At 38.7% G+C, this 17,975-nt stretch overlaps 1 protein-coding gene across 1 annotated transcript in view; it reads left to right on the top strand.

Moving 5' to 3' along the window:
- ubr4 (ubiquitin protein ligase E3 component n-recognin 4) overlaps positions 1 to 17,975 on the top strand; it is a 188,234-nt gene that overhangs the window by 149,624 nt on the left and 20,635 nt on the right. The window contains exons 84-92 of the mRNA XM_060852252.1: positions 648 to 757; positions 2,088 to 2,229; positions 4,572 to 4,653; positions 4,751 to 4,924; positions 6,694 to 6,815; positions 7,108 to 7,305; positions 10,365 to 10,445; positions 11,400 to 11,487; positions 11,651 to 11,778. Coding sequence (XP_060708235.1) covers positions 648 to 757; positions 2,088 to 2,229; positions 4,572 to 4,653; positions 4,751 to 4,924; positions 6,694 to 6,815; positions 7,108 to 7,305; positions 10,365 to 10,445; positions 11,400 to 11,487; positions 11,651 to 11,778 — 1,125 coding nt within the window. The remainder of the gene's footprint in view (positions 1 to 647; positions 758 to 2,087; positions 2,230 to 4,571; positions 4,654 to 4,750; positions 4,925 to 6,693; positions 6,816 to 7,107; positions 7,306 to 10,364; positions 10,446 to 11,399; positions 11,488 to 11,650; positions 11,779 to 17,975) is intronic.

The following is a 17,975-nucleotide window of genomic DNA, read 5'->3' as shown; positions in this document are numbered from 1 at the left end:
TACTCTATGACATTGTTACTTATTTGATTGCCCTGTCTATATGCAGATTAAAGTTGCTCACAATTTCTGCTGTACCTTTTATTGCTTGTGTCTTTAATTTCCTAAGCTCAACCTGTACAGATTCCGCGTCACTGGAGCTCAAATCTGTCTTTGCTGTTGTGTTAATTTCCTCTTTAACCTAACCAGCAATGCCACCCTATATCCTTTTCATTTTTTCTGTCATTCCATAAAACTGAATATCTGGGAGGTTCTCATCCCTAGTCATTTTGCAGTCAGTTTTTCTGGGGTAACTTCTGCATTGTTTCACATTTTGTCTGAGGTCTTTTTCTTTGGTTCTCAAGTCCATGTGTTACTTAAAAATTGCTGACCATCAAGTGGTGTCTCTTGAGGTAGTGGTAAGTAACGCTTGTTAAGTTTAGGTAACTATATTGCATCCTTGTTATGCTAGAGCGAATGTGGAAGTTAATCATGTGGTTTCATTCTGGTTTTTGGTTCATTACCATGAGCAGATGTTAAAGCAGCACAGCTCTTACAGTAATAATGGAAACTCTGCCAGCAGGTTGCCTGAAATTAATGGACTTATCTCTTTTCTACGGTTCTGAAATCACAGTACTATGTATGACCCATTCGACTTTGCTGTTTCTTAGGTTCTATTCACTCCAGCGACACAAGCTGCACGTCAGGCTGCCTGTACTATTGTGGAAGCACTTACCACCATCCCAAGCCGCAAGCAACAAGTCCTTGATCTCCTGACAAGGTACTTTCTCATTATTCAGAAAAGTACAGCTTCAAAGTCTTTTCAGTAACTCCAGGTTGAAGTCTCAATTACAGCATCGTAGGTCAATGGAGCAAAATTGTAATTTTGCCTGTTAGAGAATTCTTACCTTGTCTGCATTGCATATTTATGATTTTCGGAGAAAGTGAGGACTGCAGATGCTGGAGATCAGAGTCAAGATTAGAGTGTTGCTGGAAAAGCACAGCAGGTCAGGCAGCATCTGAGAAGCAGGAAAATCGACGAATCCCTGATGAAGGTCTTTTACCCGAAACGTTGATTTTCCTGCTCCTCGGATGCTGCCTGACCCTGCTGTGCTTTTCCAGCACCACTCTAATCTTGACTGTTTATGATTTTGACTGGCATTCTGGTAGATTATTCAGGCTCCTCAATGTCAACATACTTGTGAAAGTTGGAGCAAGGGAAGACTTATTTTAGGCAGTGTAACCTTGTCTATGGTTGTGTCCCGAAGAAGGGCTCATGCTTGAAACGTCGATTCTCCTACTCCTTGGATGCTGCCTGACCAGCTGCGCAAGCGAGATATAATTAAATTGCAAATAAATTAGCCTTTTAGCAGGAGGATGTGAGTACTATTTTTGGAATTTTCTTCAGTCTTTTTGTAAGAATGTTAAGTTTCCTACTAAGATGTAATTGTTCATTCCTACTGATGTCAATTATGGAGTACATGCTTTTGCATCAAAAACAGGAACATGGATATACTCAGTGGGCTTTGGCAGTATTTGAGAGAGACTGCATTACCATTTCAGAGTTGTAACTTTCATCAGAGCTGGAAAAGATAGAGATGTAATAGGTTTTGAGCAAGGAGTTAATGTGACAAAGATGAAGAAAACCTGTGATAGGATGAAAATCGGAGGAGACTCCATGACAGAAAATTTAGTCCTCTATAACCATATGAGAATGGTGATGATGTTAGTAAAGAAATAAAAGGTGTGCCTTCAGCAATGTGCTGCTCACTGCGAGAAGAAATAGCACATCAAACAAATAAAACAAATGGAGCAGAATGTTTGGTCTTAAATTATTGAATTTTCAATGTTGAAATTGGAAGACATTGCTTTTTTGCCACTGTTACAAACACCAGGATGAGGGTGGTTCCAAGTTAATCTGGGTGCTGCTGTGGAGTTGCCTAATTCTGAGGAAATGCCACTGACTCACTTTGTAGTTTTCACGAATGTTAACTCCGTGATGATCAGTGGTCAGCTTTGGAGACAAATGTTTGCGAGTAGAATTACTGGAACTGCTACTCGGTTTTCAAATGGTGATGAATGATTTTAACCTTTTGCATTTGTATTGCTAGTTACCTGGATGAACTAAGTGTTGCTGGAGAGTGTGCAGCAGAATATCTTGCACTCTATCAAAAACTCATCAAACCAGCTCATTGGAAAATCTACCTGGCAGCTCGAGGAGTGCTGCCATACATTGGAAACCTGATCACAAAGGTCTGACTCTGACAAGCCAATTTTGCTTTTATTCCAAAATCTCAGATGTTATAACTATTTTTCCATAACATTATGTCATGATTGGCACAGATCTCGATCTCCACCCTACTTAACTCACCAATTAAATGGCTTCTGCCCAGATGTCTAAGAAAAATGTTTTCCAAGATTTTAATCTCTGTCTCATTTCCCCTCCCTGCATAATTTGCCTCCGGTGATCATTGTCTTTTTATCTTTCGTTGATATTAGGTACCAAACCAATTGCTAGTTAATCCCCTGGGAGTCTGTTGCATTGTTAAGGTTCATTAGCTCAGAGACAAGTTTAGCAACAGATGTGTACTACCAGTCTGATGACAACACTGGTTTAGATCACTTGTAGTAAACAAAGTGACATTTCAGAGTTGTCACTATGCTAGTTGTATTTGAGAGGTCAATATATGAGCTGTAGTCTGGAGAGGGTTGATTCTGGTCAGGGTTGATTCAGTGTACATATTTGTTTTCAAATGTAATTTTGTTGAGTAAATGTTAATAAGACCTATCATGGGACGATCCCACCCTCACTGAAATGCCAGCCTTTTTACAGGTGTTTTGAATACCTTGAAAGGGTTGGGCCCAGTTGTCAATGTTTTTCTGTTGTGTGCAGAGTTCAAGTACTGTGGGAACAGAGTTTTCTGTAACTTAATTAGACTTTCAAAGCATACTAAAAGCTATGCTATTGTAAGCTAGGGTGAATTTGAACTATTTGGAATTTGGCATACCATCAGCATGTTTGCGCAATAATGTGTTTGCTATGCTATTCAATTAACCACAAATGGTCATGAACTTTAAAGAAAAGAGAAAATAGGATCATGATCATGCCATTCAGCCCATCGAGCCTGTTCCACCATTCAGTATGATCATGGCAGATTATCCAACTCAGTAACCTGTTCCAGCCTTCTCTCTGTACCCTTTGATCCCGAAATAACGTCCCAAACACGTTATTTAATTTCTTCTTGAAAACAGCATCCAGTGTTTTTGTGGCAGAGAATTGCACAGGCACACCATTCTCTAGGTGAAGCCATTTCTCTTCGTTTGAGTCATAAAGGCCTAACCCATATCCTTAGACTGTGACCTCTGGTTCTGGACACATTGTGAAAATGAGCATCCTTCCTGTGTTTATCCTGTCTAGTCCTGTTTGAATTTTCTAGGTTTCTATGAACTTACCCCTCACTTTTCGAAACTCTAGTGTATATAGTCTTCGATCCAGTCTCTGTATGTGTCAGACATCTCTGCTCTTGTACTTGAATCCTCTTGCTACAAAGTCCAATGTATTATTTGCCTCCTTCACTGATTTCTGAAGCTCCATACTTAGTTTCAGTAACTGGTGTACAAAGACACCCACGTCTCATTTCATTTCATCCTTTCCCAATCTATGGCAATTCAGATAATCTGCCTCCCTGCTTTTGCTGAATAACCTCATGTTTAGCTACGTTATTCTACATCTGACATGCATTTGCCCACTCAGTTAACTTGTCCAAAGGGAGATAAATTTTGAATTTAAAAAAAATGCTATAAATACTCGGCCAGTCAAGCAGGGTCTGTGCAGAGAGGAGTAAACTTAATATACAAGTGACTTTTCCTCAGATTTTAGGATTATTCATTTTCATTGTATTGCTCTTGTTTCTGCTTAGTGTAAATCTAATTTTCCACCTGATTCACAGTTCTTTATGAATTTTAGGTTGCTTGTAAGCATTAGTATTAGTCTCACCAATGTTCTGTTAACCATGGGATGTTCACATTTTCATAATTCTATAGATTTAATTGCTATTTTTTTTAACAGGTCAAGGCAGTAACAGCACAACAAATTTAAATTTATAAGATGAGATTCTGCTTCAGAAGCAGGAGTCGTTTTTAAGAGAAGGAACCCAAAGGATTTGCTGACGAGCAAGTTTGCTTAGTAATTCTGTTAAGATAGTTTAGATAACTGGTTTCTGCCAGAGTGGCAGTGTGGTTGCAATTTAAGATTCATCTCCTGGGTTAACGGAAGAATAAAAGTCAATCTGCTCTTGTTGCTATTTACTGACTCCTATTGGAAGGCGTGGAAATCATGTTAGGACAAGTGGATTCAACTGTGATGCCCTCCAAATAGAATAACCACACTGTTAAACTTACATAATGAAAACTACTATTTGAATGAGATCAGAGGAGGTAACAAGGATCAGTGCCTCTCCCACTTTGAGTGAATTTGATGGTTTCATGAAAATGAAGAATGAAAAGAATATCCCTGCTTTAATTGCTTTATTGCTATTGTCCATTGTGTCCGAATGCTTCAGTTTTGATGCTCATGTTACCTGGTTTTGTTTCAGGAAATTGCCCATTTACTGGCACTGGAGGAGGCAACACTTAGTACTGACCTTCAGCAGGGATATGCTTTAAAAAGCCTGACAGGTGAGGTGTACAGAGTTACAGAGCAGCGTTGCACACTAATGTGCAAATTGGTAGTTATATATTAGACATATTCACTATTTCACTACCCTATTTGCAGGTCTACTTTCATCTTTTGTGGAGGTGGAATCAATAAAACGTCACTTCAAGAGCCGCTTGGTGGGCACAGTCCTGAATGGCTACTTGTGTCTGCGAAAACTAGTGGTTCAGCGAACAAAACTGATTGATGAGACACAAGACATGTTGCTGGAGATGTTAGAAGACATGACGACAGGTAGTAACACAAGCACATTTGAGCTCAAACTTAAGTTTAATTTTAAAGGGGGAGCAAAGATCAGTACTTCCATCCATTTCTCTGTCTGTGCCCTCCCCCTCTCTTCTTACATCCTGAGATTGTAAAAAAACACTACATATGCAGGTTCTCTTTTTTTTTAGTGACATGTTGACTTGGAATTTTGATACGTGGAAGACAAACATTTAACCTATTATACTTCTTAGCTTTCTGAAACAATTCTTCCTAAATTTAATTTTGAAGATCTTTGTTAGATCTCCTCAACTAAACAGCTGTAGTTTGCTAAGTGTGTACTCAGAATTAAAGCCTTGGTCTCATTGGTGTACTTGGTATAATTTAGTGAACCTTTCTACAACAATGACATGATCCTTAAAGTGATTCACCTAAAACTGGACACAATATTCAAATCATTTTCAACTATTTTCACTCATTACATTTTTTTTCAAGTGATTAATGTAGATTATAAATAGCTGATGTCACAATACGGATCGTTGGAGCACCCCTCTAGGAAGAGTGTGTTAATCTGAAAATGATCTGAAGGTTCTGACTGTTTGTCTCATTTCCTTCGATCTTTTGCTCACGCTGAGAGATTCCTCATCCCTGTGTGCCTTCATTTCATGCATAGACTTTTGAGTGACACCTTGTTAAATGCTTTTGGAACTCCAACTATATTCCATTTGTTAGTCTCCCTTGTAATATACTATTAGTTACATCTTTGGAAACTTTACTTTGTCAAACACGATTTTGCTTTCATAATGCTATGCTGATGATGTGGTCTTCAATGTCCTGTTATCTCTTCATTAATAATAAATTCCTACAGTTTCCTGATGATTGACAACAGGTTAACTGGCCAGTGGTTCCCTGTTTTCTTCCATGTTTAGATAGCAATGTTAAATTTGCAACTTCCATCCACAGAAACTGTATAAGGAATTTTGGACAGTCCCAGCAAGTGCCCTTGTTATTTCCACAGTCAACTCTTCAAGAACCTATGTTATGGGCCATCAGATGTGGGGTGTTTGTCAGCTTACCAGCTCATTAATTTCTCTAGTGCTTAGCTTTACTAATATCAATTTCTGATATTAGTAAGATCTTCACTTATTGGGGACCAAATGTCCATTAGTAGTGGTATTTTATTGTATTATTTTTGTGAAGACAACTGTTTATCAACATCTTTGACATTTTGATGCTCTCTATAATTTTTCCTGCCTCAACTTTTAAGGGCCTGTAGTTCATTTGTTTTCTTGCTGTCTCTCTTGGCATGTAGTCTTATTAACTCCAGTCTATTTTTATGTTTTTGATTACACTCTTTTTTTTTTCTCTCTCTCTCCAAATTCTTGACCATTCTTTGCTCACATTTAAGACTTCCCAATTCTCAGGCTGTGACTTTCCTTAACAATATTATAAGCTGCCTCTTTTAATGTTACAATGTCCTAAATCACTTACACCATTCACAGGTGGACTTTATCTTAACCTGTAGTGTTCCTAGTTCTCAATTTAACAAACTAGAAAAACAGTATGTGGAAGGAAGTTTAGAAACGGGTAAGTTGCCATGTAAGAGGTTGCTACACAACATTAGGGTTCATGGCATTGAGAGTAAATAGACTATGTTAAACAGGTGTTCTAGAGATGACAGGCTTTACAGCATGTGATGATGTGTTTAAAGCTGTTTGAAAGTTTGAGTCTGGTGTTTTCTCAGGAGTAAAAATACTTTGTTTATAGTGTTGATTAAATTCTAACCCTCACTTCTGTAGGTACAGAGTCTGAAACAAAGGCATTCATGGCTGTCTGTATTGAGACTGCTAAACGATACAGTCTTGATGATTACCGAACACCAGTTTTCATCTTTGAAAGACTATGCAGCATCATCTACCCAGTAAGTACAAAAGGAAACATGAAAGTATTTTTTTTTAACATTAGATCAGTTATCTGGCCTACAGGAAGAACTATACATGAATGGCTCAGTCAGAAGTCATATATCCAGGGCGAGAGAATTGGACCTTCAGAATAGAGGCAAAGTAACTGAATGTTGATAAAGAAGTGCTGTTGTAACAATCATGAGGCTATTTATGCAGAATGTTTCCTCACTAATAACTCTACATTGGTGATGTTCAATACTGGTAAAACAAAGATGATTATCTTTGTCAATACATCTGCTCTCTTGAAAGGAGGAAAATGAAGTGACTGAGTTCTTTGTGACTTTGGAGAAAGATCCACAACAAGAAGACTTCCTGCAGGGTAGGATGCCAGGAAATCCCTACAGCAGCAATGAGCCTGGAATTGGACCACTAATGAGGGACATTAAGAATAAGATTTGTCAGGATTGTGACCTTGTAGCACTGCTTGAAGATGACAGCGGAATGGAGGTATGAAACAAAACAGTAAAAAAAAACCTGATTCCAGCAAAACTCTATGATGGGGTGGTACGTGTATGGAATGAGCTGCCAGAGGAAGTGGTGGAGGCTGGTACAATTGCAACATTTTAAGAGGCATCTGGATGGGAATTGAATAGGAAGGGTTTGGAGGGATATGGGCCGGGTGCTGGCAGGTGGGACTAGATTGGGTTGGGATATCTGGTCGGCATGGACGGGTTGGACAGAAGGTTCTGTTTCCATGCTGTACATCTCTATGACTTGGAATCTTTTAGTTTAAAGAGAAGGCTACAATCCTTATTTATTTTTACAGTTGTGCCCAGTATGTAGGTATATTTGAGTATATTGCCCAAACTGTGTCTGAAGAAGTTGATGGCAGTTCCCTTAATTGTAACAGTTCTAACGGTGAACTTCTAAACATCTGTCACTGTTACAGAATTGAGAAAATTTTAGACAGTCGTAGCCAGTGCATCCAGTAATTGCAGCTAACTCTTTCTGAAATGATAAAGGCTATCAGATTCTGGGAATTTGTCAGATTTAGTTCTTTGAGATTGTCCAATACCTTTCCCTGCTTATCCAAATTACCTTAAGCTCTTTTATTCTTACAAGCCCCTCAGTTTCTCTCTACATCTAGTTTGTAACTACTGCCATGAAGACAGGCAGAAAAATCTTGTTCAGTGTCACTGGCATTTCTTCATTCACTGATAATATCCCTTGTCTCTATCTAAGGGATAAACATCTCATCTAACTACTCTTGTTTCCAATCTATTGTTAGGGTTCTTAGCTTTTAGCTTTGTGGCAAGTTTCATTCTATTTATTTTCCCCTTTTTATCAACTTTCTCGTGGCTATTAGCTGGTTTATAAAACACTTAATGGTGCTCAGCCATGCAATACTGTGCAATATAATAAGCTCCTAGATCATAAGACCATAATGAATCGGAAGAGGAGTAAGTCATTTGACCCCAAGAGTAAAATTCATCAATCATTAGGACCATGGCTGATCCAGTATTCCTCTCATTCACATTCCTCCCCTTTCCCCATAAGCTTTGATTTCTCCTTCTGATTGAGAATCTATCTCAGCCTTAAATATCCAGAAGATCTCTGTCCCCACAGGTGTCTCTGGCAAGGAATTCTAAAGGTATTTAATCCTTTGAGAGGTATTCAATTCCTCCTCATCTCAGTCTCAACTTGATACTTATTTATTCTGAGACCATGCAGTATGGTCCTAGACTCTTCCTTTGAGGGGAAAGATCCTATCTGCATTTACCCTGTCAGGCCTCTTAAGAATCCCATATATTTCAATAAGGTCACTACTCATTCTTCTCTGCTCCATTGAGTGGAGTCCCATTGCTTCTAAGGCATTCTCTCCATACCAGGGATCATCCTTATGAACCTTCACTGAACTGCCTTCAATGAAATGTTATCTTTCCTGAAATAAGGGGACAAAAACTGCTGTCAGTACTCCATATGTGGTCTCACCAGCTCCTTGGACAGTAAGACTTCTCTGATACACCCAACCCCTTGAAATAAGGGCCAATATTCCATTAGCCTACCTGATCACCTGCTGCAACTGTGTGCTAGCTTTGATGTTTTGTGCACAAATATCCCAAAGTGCTTTTGTGTTGTAGCTTTCTGCAGTTTTTGTCTGATTAGTCTGTGGGACAGCGCTCTCACTTCTGATTCAAGCCTCCATGTGTTAGTAAGGAGGACTTTACAAGGTTTCCTGATCTAGGTTTGCCGTTGTTTGTTTCTGGTTTCTACATCTGTCTGTTTTTATAACTTAACTTATCACGGCATTACAAAGTTTTTCAGGACTATTTCAAAGGGCAGTTAAGAGTCAGCCATGTTGCTAAGGGTCTGGAATTGTATATCAGCCAGACCAGGTAAGAATAGCAAATTCCTTCCCTAAAAGGGCATTAATGAACCAGATGGGTTTTAATGACAATAAGTATTGGTTACATAGTCATCATTTGATTCACATTTAATTCCAGATTTTAGTGGCATTCACATTTCGCCATTTATCTTAGTAGGGTTCAAACCCATGCCTCTGGAACATTAGCACAGGACTCTAGATTATGAGTGTGACGCTGGAAAAGCACAGCAGATCAGACAGCAGGAGAGTGGATATTTCAAATAAAGCCCTTCATCAGGAATGTTGGGGTGGGGAACGGAGCTGAGAGATAAATGTGAGGTGGGGCGGAAGGTAGCTGGGAAGGCATCCTTTGTCTGCCAGTAAGATTACAATATTTCTGTCTTTTCTGACACAAACCTACCACCACACTGAAACAGCTCCTGATGAACTTAAAGTATCCCATACCAATAACCAACAAAATGAACATCATATACAACATACCTGCAACAAACATTACATTGGACAGACGGGCAGGAAACTAGCCGCCAGGATACATAAGCACAACTAGCCACCAAAAGACATGACCAACTATCACTAGCATCCTTACACAGAGACAAAGTTCAACTGGGACAATACATCCATCCTGCGATAGGCTAAACAAAACACACGCAAGAATTCCTACAGGCCTGGCATTCAAACCGGAACTCCATTAAATTCATATTGATTTGGACCCCATTTACCAATCTCTCAGAAAAAGAGCAGGAAGTGATAACACCCACCAGAACAGATCAAGACAGATAAATAGCAAGCAGGACAGAACGCCAGTGTTTCCGAGGCTCACTGATGACTTTACCTAGTATGGTGACAAAGAAATCTACCAGCTGAATGAGCAGATGTACAACCAGATTACCGTTCTGGCTGTGCTTTTTTTTGTTTTAGCACCATAGCTGTTCACTTTCCTCAGCATAATCCTTGTTTTAGTCCTACTTATGTCATTGGTTCCCCTCCTGTACCACAACAACTAGATTCTTTTCCTCCCATTCCAAACTTGCCTGCAGCTCAGAGGAGATGCCCTTAACCTTGGCACCAGCCAAGCAACTTGCTCTCCTTAGCTGCTGTGAATTGGTTAAGTTTATAGTTTGCAGGATAACTTTTATTAAAAGTAGTATTGATAATCTAAGACTTGTGCTTTTCTTCTTAGCTCCTGGTTAACAACAAAATAATCAGTTTGGACCTTCCAGTGGCTGAAGTGTACAAGAAGGTCTGGTGTCCAGCCAATGAGGTGAGTGCAAGCCAGCAATTTAGAGTTATCAGTACAGGGGAACCTCGATTATCCGAATGTGATGGGCAGGCACTATTTCGTTCGGATAATCGATTAAATGTCTTTCCTCTGGGGCTCGGAGTTTTTAAAAGTCTGCTCCCCGTTCAGGAGACTGCAGCAGCACACAGTGTGCAAGACCCCGCTCCCGACACCCTCCTGCCCCAACACTGCCCCCAACCCCGTACATGCTCTCCCCCTCTCCGGGGCAGCTAGACTAGCCGCCAACAACAAGACTGCTGCTGCATTTGTGGATAAGTCTCCAAATAGTGCGCAGCCACAGCCCCCACACACAACTTTTTACTGCAACGTTTTGACAGGTTCCACCTCTGCCCTGTACAGGACAATGTTGGAGAGATTATGTGGGGAAGTGGGGTTTAGAGTACACCCCTGTGTAGAACTCCAGGGAAAGTGTGGGGAGAGAGAGAGGGCGGACAGACAGTCATTTGGAGACGGTGCCTGTTTAATCACTGTAAACAAAAGAAGCGATCACTGTTGGAAACACGTCTTTGATGTAATGTTTCCATTGGGACCTCGCGATCTCCTTTGGAAAGTCCGATTTTCGGATAGTTGGTATTCGGATAATTGAGGTTCCTCTGTAAATGAGGTGGGTTTCAGGTAGGGATACAAATCCACAATTGTTAAAGGCACAACTGGCTTCTGATTGGGGTTGTAGGTTCTCTGAATGTGATCTTGAAGCACATAGGTCTTCTGGTTTAAAGGTATGTTCAGAGGTACTGTATATAATATTTCTGATTAGATCAAGTTCAGAGAAACACTTTTTTTCTTAATTGACCAATTAAAATGAGTTGAACAGAAGTGCCTAAACCCCTCTAAGTGTTTTTAATGTTTAACCCAAGTGTAACTGTGTACCATAACTTTGCTATTTAGTGAATAATTTGTTTTAATGTTGCACAGGGTGAGCCGATGCGTATAATCTACCGAATGCGAGGACTTCTTGGAGATGCAACTGAAGAATTTATTGAATCATTGGATTCCACCACAGGTAATAACAATATTTGCACACAGATAATAGTTGTATTTTTAGGTTTTCCATCCTTACCTCTTGTCCCAGCTTATGCTGTAAATCAATAAATGTTTCTTCTACCCTGACATTCATTGCAATTGTTTTTGCCACCATTCTCTTAAGCAATGTTCTTTCTGTGTAGATGAAGAAGAGGATGAAGAGGAGGTATATAAAATGGCAGGTGTGATGGCTCAGTGTGGTGGTCTTGAGTGTATGCTAACTCGATTGGCTGGAATCAAAGACTTCAAGCAGGGTCGACACCTTTTAACTGTGAGTGTCTGAAGCGGAGCGTGATCTGTGCTATTCATCTATAGATCGAAGCATGCAAACAGTAGGACATACATCCATGTACATAACGCTCATAAAACTTGATCTTGTAGTCTTATGTTTCCATGGATTTGGGCCTGAATCATTAACTAAGCCTTCTTAGAACAAAGAACCAGAGAAATATACATTGGTGTTTCTCAGGGGGTCAGTTCTACAACCACTATTGTTTTATATATTTAACATGGACTTGGGAAAACTGCATAACTTCCAGATTTACAGATGGCACAAAACTTGGAAATTTAGTAAAAGTGAGGAGTATTGCCAGAAGGACATAGATTGTTGATGTGGGCAGATGCAAGTTAACTTTGGAGTATGGAAAATATGGGGAGATAATATGAAATCAAAAGGCACGATTTTCTATTAGGTGCAGGAGCTACAGGACTGGAGGCATAGATGTGTACATATCTTTGAAGGTGGCAAGAGAGTTGAGAAAACTGGTTCAAAATTACAGAAGGTGTGTGAATACTAAAGCAGGGAAGTATGGTAAACCTTCTAAGTCATTAGTTATCTCCCAGTTGGGACATTGTGTGTAATTCTAAAACCTGATTGAGGATAAGTGCCACATCCTTGCAGAGAGCCAGAGACATTTTACAAGAATATCATTGGGCATATGGAAAGAAAGTTGAATCGTTCTGCTTAGAGCAGAGAAGATGAAGCAATTTAATAGCAGCACTCAAAATCATGAAATCATTTGATAGAGTAATTAATGCAGTACTTTTCTTGTGGCACAATGCAGAATTAGAAGCACTGGGGAAAGCAAATTTCAATGGGACAAGAATGAATTTGTGTCAAATAAACTAGAGTCAATGGTTGGTGGGAAAAAGGCAGTTGAACAATGAGCTATTGTCATGAATAAATGCTTTGGGCACAGTAAAGATATATTCTTTGAAAGGGAAAAGTGGGGACAAACAAACCTGGAGAGCTGCTTAAATGACAAAATATATAGAAATTATGATAGAGAAAAAATATATATTTAGGACAGATGTTGCATTGAAAATACAATTGAGAACTGGCCTGAATACAGAAGGTTTCAGGATTAGTTTTAAATAAAAAAAAAGTGAGAAGCTAAAAGCAAATACAAAAAGAGATCAGCAACTAACATTTAAGTGAATCCCAAGGTTGTCTTTAGCCATGTAAATTGTAAAAGTATGCTAAGGGGAAGAGTAGGGCTGATCAGCCAAAATGTGGATTTACACATGCAGGCCAGGGGCATGCCTGGACTATTACCATAGTTTGTATTTAACAAATGATAACCAGGTGTGGTCAAAGAGAAAGAAATTCAGTTGCTCAAAGGGTTTGAAATTGATGAGAAGATGGCATTAATAGACTTGAAAATGTGTTGCTAGTTAAAGCACAGCAGGTTAGGCAGCATCCAAGGAATAGGAAATTTGACATTTCGGGCATAAGCCATGCCCGAAACGTCGAATTTCCTATTCCTTGGATGCTGCCTAACCTGCTGTGCTTTAACCAGCAACACATTTTCAACTGTGATCTCCAGCATCTGCAGACCTCATTTTTTTACCCGGGCATTAATAGACTGTCAATATTTAAATTTGACAAGATAACAGAAACAGATAAAATTAATAAGAGCACATATGGCCATTTGGCTCTTGCTAAGGTGCATAACCTCAAATTTTCCAACATTTATATTCCATCTGCCAAGTTTTTGCCCACTTAATTAACTAGTCTATAACCTTCAGCATACTCTGTCATTCTCACAATTTGCTTTCCACTGTTTTTGTCATCCCCAAACGTGGCTATAATATGTTCACTGCCTTTATCCAAGTCATTAATGCAGTTGATAATTGTGGCCCCAGCATTGATCCCTTTTGTACTTCACTACAGACTACTGTGAATTCTACATTTTTTGTCTTTAATTAATTAGCCAATTCTCTATTCAAGCTTAATATACTACTTCCAACATCATGACTCTTATCCTATTAAGTGGCCTAATGTGTGGTACTTGCCTCAATGTCTTTTGGAAATAAAGATATTACATCTATAGGTTCCCCTTTATCTATCCTGTTAGTCATCACCTCAGAATTCTAATGAATTTTTCAGGCATGGTTTTATCTTCATGGAGACATGCTGACTCTGTTTGATTATATTATAAATTTCTAAATGCTCTGCTATTGCATCCTTTATAACAGACTTTAACATTTTCCAAATGACTTGGGTTATGTTAACTGGTCTATAGTATTTTTTGTGATCGTCCCTTTTTGTATGGGGGTGCTTTATTGATGGATCTTTTGGAACTGTCCCAGAATCTAAGGATTTTTGGAAGTTTACTATTCACTTCCTCACTCTCAGTGGCTAATTCTTTTAAAAGTCCAGGCTGCATCTCCTCAGGTTTAGGGAATATATTGGCCTTTGGCCACATTAGTTTCCTTAGTACTTATTCTCGACCATTAGCTTTGGTATGCATTTCCTTTCCTCCCTTTGACCCTGGATTATTTGTGTTTCTTTTTTGGAATGCTACTAAAGTCTTCTATTTTGAAGACTGATGCAAAATATCAAATGTTCCCTTTTGTGAAAGGATCGAGAATGAAGTAGCTCAGATTTTAAATAATGAATAAAAGAAGCAGTAGTGATATGAAGAAAACCTTTTTCATGCAGCAAGTGGTTAGGATCTGGAATGTACTATCTAAGAGAGTGGTGGAGGAAGGTTCTGTTGAGGTATTCAAAAGATAATTAAATGGTAATTTGAAAAGAAATGATGAGCAGTGTAATGGGGAGAAGGCAGGAGAGCCCATGAGATGTCATGGGCCAAATGGCCTCTTTCTGTGTCATACTTTTGAGAGTTCTAGGTTGGTAACCATAGTGTACAAATTTAAAATATTTGACAAAACCAAAGGCAAGATTTTTTTTGTAACAAAATGAGACATTTACAATTGTGAATGTATCATCCGAAAGGATGGTGAATGCAGTTGTACTAACCTTGAAAGGGTAATGGGGAAAATAGTTGAAGGGAAATTACAGTGCTAGGGAGAAAGAGCAACAGAATAGGAATAATCAGTTTTTTCAGGAAGTCCACAGAGATCCAAAAAGCCAAATTTCTGCCTCCTGTACTATGTTAAAATTGGGGGGGGGGGGGGGGGGGGGGGAGAAGAGCTAGCTGCAGGTTTGCTTAAGTTCATTATACTTTATCATTCTAAGTCTCCACAAACAGACGCAACTAATTCAATCCAGATTATTTCTAGAGCGAAACTACTGTGGATGTCAGAAATCTGATTTTTAAAAAATACACTTCAGTGAATCAGTCAGCATTGGTGAAGAGCTGAGCTATTAAATTCTCAAATTTATGACTTTTGATCAGAAATGTAGAAACTTAAAGATTAATTTGTAACCAAGCACAATTTCTAGCCCCACCATTCTTTTTCTGATAAAAGAATGGAAGACAGGAATGATTACGTGAGGAAGCAAGGCACAAAGAAATTTTAATGGAATTAGTTAAGAAATAAAGAAAGAATTGAGGAGGTAAAAATGTTTCAGCAGAATCATTGCCAACACCTATTACCCCAGAGATTGGATGTTGACTCAGTATTGAGGCCAGAAGTCTGCCAACTACCTAATTGAAAGATGAGGTGTTTTTCTTCAACTTCTGTTGGACAGTGCAAGAGGCAAGCTAAGAGAGAAAATTCAAGTGGTAAGTAATCATGAAAGCTGTCAAGGTCATGTGTGCTTGCTGAATGGCAGTGTTCAGCAAATTACTCACTTAATCTGCATTTGGTTTCCTCAGCATATAAATGGTAATATCACAAACAGGCAAACAGGGTGCCAAGATGGAAAGAGTATAAACAAATCACTTCTTCATGTACAAGTGTTTGAGTCTCTGGACAGTGGGAAGGTTGGAAGTGAGATGCCAGGGTTTTGCACTTTCTGATGAGAAGTAAATGTTGAAGTGATGGACCAGAGGATTGGAATGTTGCAGAGGGAATGGTTCCTTAATGCTGAAATCTATTGATAGTGGTGCATTTGTATTACCTCAATGATTGTATGAGTGGCAATTATCTCTGGTGAATTATGTGTCAGGCACTTCCACCTAGTTTTGATGTCAGAGAACCAAAGTACTGCATGTGTGGCATTTTCTTTTCATACCATGTGTGATGGGACATGAGAATAAATTGTGATGGGACTGTCAGGGAATTGAAGTTCTGTATCTCGGGCATTGTCTTCTCAGTGTGTTCTTGCAGAAGTTGCATGTTGCTTTGTTCTTACAGTTCTTAGTATCTGACTGTTAAATCCTAGATTTAATCCTGTTTAGTCCTAGGTTTTGAGAAACATCCTGACATTAATAAGATCTTAACCTCTTCCCCTTAAGTTCAAAACAGAAAAGCACCAGGCTATTCTTGCGTGTTACTTTGGAAGGTAATTTACTAGTCATTTTAAATCGTTTATGGCCATATCTGTAGACTGTCTTGTCAGTTAAGCGTAAGGTTACATTTGCTTTGGGTGGGATCTGTGCCTTATAAACATTAAATAGCCTCATTGTCACAGTATATTCTGGTATGTTGCTTCTAACTGGTGTAAATTGATCATCGAGATTTAAGCATTATTTTCATGGAAACTGTGGTAACATTTATGCTTTGCTGAGCATTTTGACCAATCAACTTGCACCAAAAACACTGGAACACTCTATACAATAGCATTGTTTAGTTACTATCCTTTTGAGGAAGCACCTGCCCCAGTCTCAGTGACTAGAAGACTCCTGTTCTATAATATTCTTTGTGATTGCATTCTGGGCTTGAAGCACCATACTGACTAACCATTTACAAATATATACCATTCTGTGAGACTTTCACCTCACAAGGTGTTAGCTCTCCCGTTATAACCTGATGATTACTCTGACTGAAGGACTAAATAGAAAGTTAATATCAAATGAAAGTGTCTATCCAAGTTTTCTACTAATCCAATTACTGTCATGTTATTATAACACATCTTCCCACATTTCACAATAAACAAGAGATTTTAGCCTGTGTTCATTCAAAATATTGAATTGATTTTGATGTGTAAGACACTGGGGACAAAGCACCTAACCTCTCGTATGAATTGAGGTATTAAATAATTATTCTGTTAATTGCTAATTATCCCTATCTGGGATCTGAATTTATCTTTATCATTCAAGTTTCACCTAGTCAGCTGTTATTTGACCATTTTTATCAAGGAAGACTGTAATTTCCTTATTGTAGAGTTAGTAATGACTTTAATTGATCAATTATATTTAATTTGAGACTTCAGATATGCTAAAGATTTTGCCTACAATGTTTTGACACTCTGAATGATGTATTACTCGAAGAAACATGATAGTCCCATGATATCCCTGCTTTTCTCTTTCATGGAGGTAGCAAGGTTTTGAAGTAATCTTAGTAAGTTGATGTAATACGTATACCATTTACATAATAAGTACCACATACCAAATATAAGGTGCAGGTATTGGTTTGAGAGACTGGCCCAAATTAAGTGAGGACTTTGTAGTCAATTATAATATTGAATATTGTGATTGCACCTTATCCCAGTTTATAAGTTAATACAGAATGAAGAACAGGAATGGTGAGGATAGGAAAGAGTGGAGGACATGAATGAATAAACGTTGGTACGAAGTATCTTACCAGATTCTAACTGGTGTAAATTGATCATCGAGATTTAAGCATTATTTTCATGGAAACTGTGGTAACATTTATGCTTTGCTGAGCATTTTGACCAATCAACTTGCACCAAAAACACTGGAACACTCTATACAATAGCATTGTTTAGTTACTATCCTTTTGAGGAAGCACCTGCCCCAGTCTCAGTGACTAGAAGACTCCTGTTCTATAATATTCTTTGTGATTGCATTCTGGGCTTGAAGCACCATACTGACTAACCATTTACAAATATATACCATTCTGTGAGACTTTCACAGATTGGTGCTATGTATCCTGTCACACTGCCGACTTTAGTCCTGCAGAAAGTGGAGAGATTTTGAGTGGTTGAGGTGTGAGCAGTTCATCAAAGTCCCAAACATGGTGCTTTGTGACTTCCGAAGAATGGATTCAGGCACCACAATATTCATAGTATAATTTTGAAAAAGACTGTGTAAGTTATTTTTGATAATTTGTACAGTATTTGCTGCATCACTTGAATTGTGACTCTAAGCTTAT

Source organism: Hemiscyllium ocellatum, chromosome 37, assembly GCF_020745735.1.
Source record: "Hemiscyllium ocellatum isolate sHemOce1 chromosome 37, sHemOce1.pat.X.cur, whole genome shotgun sequence".
Taxonomy (NCBI): Eukaryota; Metazoa; Chordata; class Chondrichthyes; order Orectolobiformes; family Hemiscylliidae; genus Hemiscyllium; species Hemiscyllium ocellatum.
The sequence above is the reverse complement of the archived record's forward strand: the minus strand, read 5'-3'. Positions and strand labels throughout refer to the sequence as shown.